This window comes from Pteropus alecto, unplaced genomic scaffold (genome assembly GCF_000325575.1).
Source record: "Pteropus alecto unplaced genomic scaffold, ASM32557v1 scaffold14, whole genome shotgun sequence".
Classification (NCBI taxonomy): Eukaryota; Metazoa; Chordata; class Mammalia; order Chiroptera; family Pteropodidae; genus Pteropus; species Pteropus alecto.
Window position 1 is genome coordinate 3,920,938 of NW_006436810.1, and position 10,780 is coordinate 3,931,717.

Consider the following 10,780-nt stretch of genomic DNA (forward strand, 5'->3'; position numbering starts at 1 on the left):
TCATCTCAACATAACATCTCAACATCCACAGGATAATACAGAGGAAACTGTGATTGTTAAAGTTACAAAAAAGCAAACAAAAACAAAGGCATTTCTATGGCTGAGAAGTATCTCGGACCACTAAGTGAGCCGGTAGAAGGAATATTAATAGCCAAGTCACAAGGTTCAAATACTTCTTCCATGGTTAGCAGTAGGGCATGTTATTTAACCACTCACAGTACCTTCCCCTATAAAGTGGGGACAATATTTGATCTGCTACTGAGGGTTGTCAGGAGGATTAAAACAATACAGGTAAAGTGCTTAGATTTGTTCCTGGCACAGGTTAACTGTGCCCTACATGTTACAACTTCAAAACTACCAAGCGATATAAATATGAAGCATGAAACACACATAACAGTCATGCAACACTCCAAGCATTAGAGTACTTGGATGAATTTATTAATACCTTACTTCATCTCATTTGTACATGCCTCTAAGTATTTCATAGGTAATACTGATATTTCACATTCCACATTGAAAGGTTTAAAGCATCTTTCCTGAGAAAATGTCTAGAGTTAAACATCAGAGCGGATGATCAAAAGGCTTGAAGTAATTCGCCCTTGACGGTGACTACAGTCTCCTGTTATTCCTATAAAGTGTGTTCTGCTTTCCTGAGTGTCGGTGTGTTTGCATTTCTACAAGTTAGAATTTAGTTTTACTCAAAGCAGTCACAAACTCCACCTGCAATGAATGCATGTATCAAAATTTAAGGCCATTTTCACAAAAAAGCACTAGATACAGAATTCTAATTCATGAATTCATATTCTTCTTGGCTGCAGACAGCAACCACTGTTGCTTTGAACTCACAATATATACATTTTGGGGGAGGTATGAGCTAACAGTATTGTGTTCTAGTCTCCCCACGATCCAATATTTCACTTAGATAATATAATAAATATTGAAAAAAAGTTAGTCACAAATGCAGAGTCACAAAGTGCATTCCTTTGTATTTTCATGTGGATTGTCTTTAGCAACCAATTCCAAAACCTATCAAAACCAGTGGATTCTTAAGGTGTAAGGATGCAGGTATGATTCTCAGGTTTTGGAGGGTTGGATGGCTTGGGGAATTAGCTAAAAAGAAACTTCTCCTGCCCGTAATTCAGTAGAGAATACCTGTTCCACTAATAATAGGTCAGGAGATCGACTTATCTCATGGTAAGATATTTTTTATTATCCAAAAGTCAACTTTAAAATGTAACATTTATTCATATACCTATACACATTTCTTTCTATTTATATACATAAAAACCACTATCTAAAGGTCAAAGTTTACAACCATAAACTATGCTTCAGCAAAAATCTGCGAAAAGATTCAGATTTTTTTTTTTAACTTTAAAGCAGAATTCATCTTCCATCATGGGAAAGCACCCGGTGCCTTCTCTCATTTAGTAAGTTTAGAAGAGTTTCCTTCCCTTGAGAATATATTTGTTTGATTTTCTGGAGTATCGTTTTCCTGCAAAGCTATTGCTATATAAAAATATTCCACCAAACACTGGCATTGAGTTATTTTAACATGTAAGATTAGATTGTGTTCCAAGGAATAAATAAGACCCACATAGTGACCTTTCTCATTCAGCTCTTCAGCCAGCCAGCTCACTTCCGTAGCCTAATCAACATCAGATAGGGGGTCGCGCCTTCAGTCTGCAACTCACTGTGGAAGAGACCACACAATCATCAAAACGGAGCACATTAAACGGTAGTGATGTGATTGGTCTACCACCACCATTACCACCTCTACCCCCTGTATACCACCAGGTCTGACTTAATTGCTTTAATCTGAGAGATGATGGTTAATTGATGGATTCTGACCAGTTCCCCCCATGAGACACAGTAGAATCACATCGTGGAAGCATTAAACTTATGTGAATTCACGTAGTTGTCCTAGGACAAGAGTGAGGAAGAGTGAGGGGAAGTGAGAGAGAGTTAGGGACTGGGTCTATCATTTTACTCAGCGAAGATTCTCACCGCAGTGACTTGGAAATGGGAAATAAATCAACCATTCCCTCAGGACGTTTTGGTCCTGTGGATTTCTCAGAGCCTGAACTTCTCTCGCCACTGTGTGCACACACATGCTCACATTTGTATATACATGTATGTGTTGTTGTTGTTGTTGTTGTTTTTGTCATTGTCTGACAGCATGACTCCTAATCTCCAGCAAAGAACTTCTGGTGTTCAACCCAAGAAACATCTACATGTTCTAATGCTGGAGTAGAAAACTTGTGTTTTTTAATACTTACTGAGAGAGAGCATGGAAATGTATTTTGTTTATTTAAGGGATTTGCCAAGATTAATATTTAAATACATTTTTTTTTTGCTTTAATGGTTACTTTTATGTGTCAACTTCTCCCTAGAGTTATAATTCCATTGTATGTTGGTGAACCCAGACTTAGCAAATGATACTATGCTTCCATTCTCAAAGCAGCCAATTGGCCGTATTTTATTTTGCAAACATGTAACTTACCATCGTATCACACTAATACTGAATTTTCTATCAAAAAATCATAAAACAAAGGGCATATTCAGTCCAATTTCCTTATATCAATTAGAAAAAATTCCATGCGACCTTTCTCAAGTCATAGGAAGAAAATAAAACTAAAAGACCTTTAACAATTAATTAACTGCAGCTGCTAAAGAATCAGCCATAAAAGTCACACTGTCCAACACGTCTGCTCTGTATCAGCAGGAGCCTCAGCATTCACTACTGGAGTAGTTACAATGTGGAGACAGCTAACTGCTCCCTCTGGCTCCATTCTCTCTTGGGTCAAAACAGCTGAGGTTGGTGGATGTCTCACCACCCCTAGGGGAATGGTATCAGGTAAGTAAGCCAAAAAATTGACCAGTCTCCCTTCCCTTTGAAAGTCCTGTTCGCCCTTCTGTTCTAAGCTCTTCGTCCTTTCCCCCACTGAGGGGACTACTCTTGCTGCTTCCGAAATGCGGGCATCTCACTTCCTCCTTCGGTATTGCTGGGGCCTACCTTCTTCAATTAGAATTCGCAGGGCTAGTGTCCAAAAAGTTGACAATGTAGAATCTGGGAGCCCAAAGATTTTAGAAGACTAGATTCATCTTGGTTTCCTCTCTAGTCTCTAATCACATATATCATTAGCAAAGTGAAGCACTATTGCAGGGGGTTCTGAAGAGGCACATGAATCAGAATTCCTAGACGGATGCTAATCACAGTAGCCCTGCTTCTCCAGCTCAGGCCTTCTGCCCTAGAGGGACTAGACTGGGAAATTCAAAAGCTGCTGGAACAGGAAGTTTTAAATGGTTCATGTAATTACAGACAATATTTTTCTTTTAAGTGATAATTTCATAGAGTATTATGGGAATGAGTTTTCAGCCCAGAAGTCCTTTTTTTTTTTTTTTTTACAACTTGTCACTTCATATTCTGTCAACACTAACAAGTGACTTTGATGGTTTCAACTATATTTTGTTTGCTTTAATGGATCATTACCGTCATTACCATTGTTTGATTCAGTCATTATTAGGTAGTTATTGAAGACACTTGTCCTTAGCAATGCAGGAAATAAAATGAAATACCAGGAGCTATCCTTTCGTTCTTGACATTTCCAGTCTCTCTGATTTGAGATACAGACGTGGACATTTAAATAAATAGAAACAACTTATAATTAAAATGTTCATTTATGGCACAGAAAATATGAGCAGCGGAAGAAGAAGGACAATAGAGGAGATGGTCTGTTTTGCTCGGAGAAAGTATTAAAGCTGAGATTGGGCTTGTTTTACAGCAAAGAAGAGGGAAAAAAAAATCTAAGTTTATTCATGCATTTATTCAGTAAGTATTTACATGTTAGGCTTTGAGGATTCAGTGGTGAACAAGATTAATGCTGTTCCTACTCTCGAAGAACTGGGAAACAGACAGTAACCAAGCGACGGCATACATGAATACATAGGAATCCTTCTCAAGTGAGATGACTATCAACATTCACGCGTGTTCGACAGACGTCGTAAAGGCGGATGGGGTAGAAGAAAGGCCTCACCTTGTAGAGACGGCTCTAGACACAGTTGTCCTAGGACTTTCAGACCAAAGCGCCACCTTGGTTTTCAGTTCTTTATTCTGAAGTTGAAAAAAAAAATGTGCAGAGATCACATAGTTGGCACATTTATCAGCCACGTGCTTAATGCTTCTGATCAGGCCTATACCGCTCCTTGGCAGTAACTGCTTGTCATTCCAGCCCCTCTAATAGAACACAAAAAGTAACCAGTTGAGAGTAACTATTGTCTCTGAAATTACAAACACACTCAGTAGCAATGGGACCTCCCTTTGCTTTTAACATCTCTGTGCCTAATTGCCTCATCCATATAATAGGTGTAATCACAGTCCCTTCTTTGCAGGTTCTGAAATAAAAATATGTAAAGAATTCAGCTCAGTGCCTGGCACAAATTTTTAAGATGTAAAGGCAGCTGTTTAAGAACTGGGCTGAGTCGTTATCCATGCACGGTATGTTTAAGTGATTTTCTTATTACATTTGCTTATCATTACTTCCTAATTTGTATAGAATGAATATGTTAGTTATGTACAAAATAATATAAGGAAAGTATTTATCAGGTAACATTTGCCAAAAGGCCACTAAGTAAGAAAAGCTGTGAGGAGATGCCTTCAGAGACATTTCTTAGGAGGCAGAGGCTCTGATGTGACACGGATCACATTATCTGAGATTCCCTGATGTGAACTGACCAGCCCTGACCGAGTACTTGACTGGACACTAGTTTTGAGCCAACATTGGACAAGCCCCACATTTTTAGCTGGCTGGAGCTATGGGCATTGTCTTTATCAAACAAAAAGTGTCATATAACCCAAAGGGAATGAGATTCTAAGGGAAGCCTGAGGCTTGAAGAGTTTATCCTCCAGAATAAAGGGAACAGTGACCCTCTGGGAAGGTAGAAATGGCAAAACAGGGCGAGGGTTCCCAAATTTAAGATGTAAAAATGTGTGCAACCTCTTTCTGTCATTATGATTTTTTTCTTCTGCTGAGGGAAAGCAGAAAGAGTAAGGTGGTGGGAGGAAGGGTGTAGAAGTGTGCTCGGGGCATGATAATGTATCTCTTCTCTGGCCTATCCTGGGGGAAGAGAATATGCTCCAAAGGATGATGAGGTTTCCAATGGATGTCACAGGACAGGACAGCCTGGCAGGTGACAACAAGCAGGAAGTCAAAATACTGAGGGATGAAGTAGAAAAGGTGAACAGGTCCAGGCAGTCAGTGACTAGCCATTTGACAACGACAGACGGGGTAGCACTGAGCACAGAGTCGAGCTGTGGTAGAGGCACCTGTGAGGTCCTCAGATACCCCGATTTCCGTGAGGGCTTTACCCCACTTCCTGTGAGGAAGGGGCACCACCAGCCTAGGACTGCAGCTGAGAGACTAAAAGGGCCTTCTCTAGATAAAGGGGAATAGGGAGCAGGAAGAAAAGCGTGTCTCATTACAATAAATCATAGAGTTTTATCTTAAGTTTTAAAACACTAAAAAATAAGAAAAGTACAAGAGGCTTCTTGAAGTGAGTGAGCCATGAAGCAAATCTTGGAAGCTTCATGGATATGAATAAAGAAAGAAGAGGCAAGAGGACACACCTCAGAGTGGGAGGCAGCATACCTGGCTACCTGCCTAGAGCTAACTTCACACAAGAGTGGCCTTGACCAAGCTTCTGATTCAAGACCACATCGAGAGAAGTTATCATCTGTCTCCCCAATATAACAAGTATTCTGGAAAATTTGGATGAAGTTTAATAATTACTTAATAATATTTAATATTAATAACCTAATGATATCATAAAATAATGTTTAATACGAATATTTTAATAATTATTAAGAATACTTGAAAACTATAATTTCTTATGCTTAGAAGATACACACACTCACAAAAAGACGCTCATATATATACATAGACACATGCACATGGACTCACACATAGACACTCGGACACAGTCACACACAATCACACACAGACACACACCCATTCACATACAGACATACTCAGTGTCACACTGGCACATCATCGTGCACAAGCACACACATGCACAATGTTCATAATAGGCTCACCGGTACACTGAACACACACACATACACACATGCTCACGTTCACACTGAAATATATAACAGATTCTCTCCTTACCTGAGCTTCAAGTATATTAACTTTTTCTTTCAGATTTTCAATTCTTTTATCTTGTTCTTTTAAATTATTTTTTAATCCTTCCATCTAAGAATTGGGAAACACAATTGGGAATATCTTATCAGACAACAGAAAATTAAGTCAGAAAGTGTACAGGTTTCTGTGGTTAAATGGTTTATCCAATAAATAAATCCAAAAGCATCAGCAAACTCAGGAGACTACAAAACATAGCAGGGCAAATTGGCTTCCGTGGATGAGCACATGTAGACGGTGCTGTTAAACATTTTAATCTTTAAAAAATGCATTTAAACCATATTCTGCAGGAGTGTATTTGTAGAAAGTAGCATTGGTCATCCTTTTGTCTCAGCCACATAACGTTTGCATCCTGCAGAGGCCAGGAGACACGATGCAAGGCCACTGCCTGGCATGGGAAGCCTCCTTGAGGCAGAGATCTGGTCAACCAGAGGCATAATGAGGTGAGCCTACTTTGCTTTGGATGAAAAGCATCAGCCAAGACACAGCATAGGGGAGGTGAGTGATGAAGCTCAGAACGGTGCAGGAGAAGTGGACAAATCTGGATTCCAAGGCCAACTCTGCTTCTACCGCTCTGTTATTTAACTACTGTGAGTCTCAGTGTTCTCATCTTTAAAACAAGAACGTGGGATATCCCTAAGTCCTCTCTGACTCTCAAGTGCCACAAGTCAATTCTCTTGGTGAGGTCCTAGCCAAGCAATCACAAATGCTACATTTATGTCAGGAACAGCCATTTGAGTTATTTAGAATTTTGGAAACAAATACTAGGTAGTAAAATGAATGAATGAATGAATGAATGAATGAATAAAAGTCTGATTTTAAGTCTAAAGCTAACCTCCCAAACCAAGGCCAACACATATCTTGAAGTAAATGGTCTAAGTATACAATCCACCATCCATCCAGCTCCCACTGCAATGATCTCTTCTCTTTCACTTGCCAGAATGTTCCCAGAGAACGGCCAGGTGACATCCCTGTTTTAACACACCTCCTAATTTACATGAAACTGATCAATCATTCCTTTCTCAAGAAAAGGCTGAATCTCCTAATCCACAAAATCTTCTAAAGGAGAGAGTATATCACCTGGCTCAGAACACTGAAACATCTAAAGAGAAGTCCCACAAAATTCCCCAGAACACTTCCAGGGTTGGCATACAGACAAAAGAGGGAATTGAAAACAGAGCTGAGTTGCATGGACATAAAAAGAACGTCTCTGTGGGGAATAAATCTCACTGCTTGTAAAGTCCAGGCAAGCCACTTGTAGTCGATCTTCTCATTGTAAACATACCAGCTACCAAAGAAGCATGCTTGATTAATCTGACCTCTTGGATGACACTGCGAAGGTTCTGATGTTGGGAGTGAATCACACACTGCAGATGAGAGATCTGCTCCTGGAGAAGGGATATCTGCATCTGAAGATCCTGGCAACTGGAAATGCAGAGGAAGAATAAAAGGAAAAGATTTGCTCATGCATTATACAGCTGTTTTTCTCCAGCTATGCCACCAGGCTCTCCTCACGTGCTAGCTGCTACTGGGCGTCGTGTGAGTAAGATGCCACATAAGACACACTGAAGATAAACAATCACAACACAGCCACTAAGTAGCTCAGACATGAACTTGTGTGAGAATATCAATTCATGTCAAAAGTTCATCTATAGCCACCTGTGACTCCCCTCCCTCCAGATATTAGTCAAGTTGCATTGAGCCTGGTAAAGCACTGACATATCTAATTTGTCTTGCTTATGAGTACCCATAGAACTAAAATCCATGAGAATATATGGGAACAGCAAGGTTAGAACATGTGGCCAGTAATGGGGATTTTACTGTATCAGAAACCAATCTCCAATGATACAGAGTTAGTATATGTTGTGGATTGCCTGTGTTTGTCTTATCTATCTATCTATCTGTCTATCTGTCTGTCTGTCTGTCTGTCTGTCTGTCTCTGTCTGTCTGTCTGTCTATCTATCTATCTACCTATCTATTTATTTAGCTTTCCACTTTTGATAATTCTGCTACCTGCAAGTAGGGCAAGAAAAATAAAGAAGGAAATTAAATTCCAGCTAATATTTTGAATCTACACATCAACCAGTGTGAAAAAAAGATGGGTGAAGTTTGAATTTAGGTTATTCATACTTTACTAAAGTTCCATTTAGGAAACAGAAATTGATTTTCTACCTTTTGACTATTTCTCTTCTTGCCACTATTATCTGAGTTATGAGGCAACATGCACTGTGACAAGATCACCAAACTCGAGGGCATTGTGACTTTGAGGTCACACACCTTCCTAAGCCTCAGTAGAGCAGATACAATAATTCCTACCTCTCTACTACTTTACAGATTATACTACAGACTTAAAGAGGTAAAGCAAAGGTGCTTTGGGGAAATCAGCTTTCACAAAGTAATGTGTTAACATCGTCTTAGCTTATTAAGGTTTTACAATTAGTAGCCAACATACAATGCCATCGCAGTCCTGATTTTTATAGCCTCTTCAAACATTACAAAAGTCATGGAAGTTCAAGTGACACTACAGAATATATTCTCATTTGAAAAAAAAAAAAAAAGTCTCTACTCTGTCTGACAACATGTACTAAAAATTATTTCTCAAACTTAACATGCATTGGAGGATCTTGTTAAATCATCAAGGATTTAGTTAAAGTGCACGTCCTGATCCAACAGACCGGGATAGGGCTTGCGATTCTGCATTTCCAACGTGCTCCAGGTATTGCCGATGGTTTAGCTGGTCCATGGATCGTGCTTCGTGTGCCTTGAGCAGCACAGCAATGAATCACTTAGGTTGTCTCAGTAACTTTTAACATATAATAAAGTCTCTAAAAGCCAAGCAATTTTCAGGTCACTTGCAACATTTAAGATAGTCTTTTAATTTTCTTCCTTTCTTTTAGTTTTGCATGAGAAAGTTTTAATAAAAGGTTTTTTTTTATGGTAAAAAAAGAAATTTTCTGTAAAACTCTAGAATTCCTTGTACAAGTACAAATAATATATAACGATAGTGATTATTTACCCCATGAAGTTAAGTAATTTATGCTATAAATGTACTATACAATTTACACAACATATATGTCACAAAATATGTTTATAAACTATAGTTCATTGTTCATAGCATAAAAAATGAAAACAATCTAATGTTCACCAATAGAAGACCAATTAAACAAATTATGCTAAGCCCACGCCACTTTCATTTTACATATACACACATCACAGACATAGACCAATAGATTTGATTTATATCAAAGATCATTCTGCAGAAAGTTATATGAAGAATGGTCTTTTCAACAAATGATTCTGAGATAATCAGATATTCATACGAAATAAAGAAAAAGAAAAATTCTACGTAGGCTGTGAATAACATTGGGGAACCAAAAGGCTTTCAAAGATAAATAGAAGAGCATTTTCATAAATTTGGAATAGAGAAAGATTTCTTAAAACATAAAACTCAAAACAGTATCTACCACAAAGGGAAAGACTGACAAGTTTGAATAGACAAAAATTAAAAACTTCTAGTAATCAAATAAGCATGAATATGGCAGCCTTAGAATATTGGTAACACGAATGACTAATAAAAGCACTGTATTGCGAATACATAAGGAACATCTAAAAATCAGTAGGACAGATACCCAGTAGAAAAACTAGGAAGTGACTTGACGAGGCACGTCACAAAAAAGAGGAGTTGAGGGTATAAGGGTCAAAACAGCACAGAAGGCAAAAAGCAATCTGGCCCGTGGCTGGTGCTGAAATTGCCCCCGTGAGGAGAGAAAAAGGAGGACAGACCAGTCAGACTCAGGACTTTACTGGGAAATCACGAGAAAGAACTTGGGATGCTTTGCAGAGGCAGGGCGGCTTTGAATCCTCATAAAAGTGTTCATAAATTCATAAACTGATTTTAAAAATACCAAATAAAAATTTCATTAGAATGTTAAAGGCGTGTATTCACGATGGTCTCATTGTGTCCTATGATGACCCAAAACTCTGAGACTGAAGGGAAATAAGTAAGTGGCTTTAGGAGGACAGTGGGCCGGGGGATGGGGGGAAGGGGGCAGATGTCACACTGTCCAAAATTCACAGTTTAGGAAATGTTCCCATGTATTCCATGAGAGTATTACCAAAATAATCACTGTAAATAAGTAAAATCTGAAATAGGATTCAGGATAGCAGAAAAGGATTTCTTGACGCGCTGGGCTTTCGGACTTATCTGCATTAGTATGCTAGACAGCAAAAGAGAGGGAAGCTGAGGATCACAACCGCAAGATTAGAAGAGGCCAGGTCCTCACATTTCCCAGGCCAGACTAAGATGAAAACATAAGCTAAGGCATAGGTGTGACCCTACTCACATTTCAACAAAACTCAGGAATGTGTATTACTATTGCCTGTCAAAATCTTCCCCATTATTATTTTCATTGGTGGCACTAAATTGTGGGCTTGAGAGAGCCATCTAAACTACCACAGGTAAATGTACAGTTTAAGAAACAATGATATGCTTTAACATGTAACCTCAGCTCCAAGATACCCTCTTTCTTTCTCTAAAGAATTTGCAATCTTTAAATTGCTCATATAAATTTTACACATTCATAGAA

General features: G+C 38.7%; 1 protein-coding gene across 1 annotated transcript in view; it reads right to left on the bottom strand.

Annotated features, from left to right (window-relative positions):
* Positions 1-1,346: 1,346 nt before the first annotated feature.
* The window catches only part of CCDC68 (coiled-coil domain containing 68), a 24,853-nt gene continuing 15,419 nt past the window's right edge, over positions 1,347-10,780 (bottom strand). Inside the window, exons 7-10 of the mRNA XM_006913691.1 lie at positions 7,514-7,619; positions 6,165-6,248; positions 4,035-4,111; positions 1,347-1,690 (exon numbers count right to left, since the gene is read on the bottom strand). Of these exons, the coding sequence (XP_006913753.1) occupies positions 1,633-1,690; positions 4,035-4,111; positions 6,165-6,248; positions 7,514-7,619 (325 nt within the window). The 3' untranslated portion in view covers positions 1,347-1,632. The remainder of the gene's footprint in view (positions 1,691-4,034; positions 4,112-6,164; positions 6,249-7,513; positions 7,620-10,780) is intronic.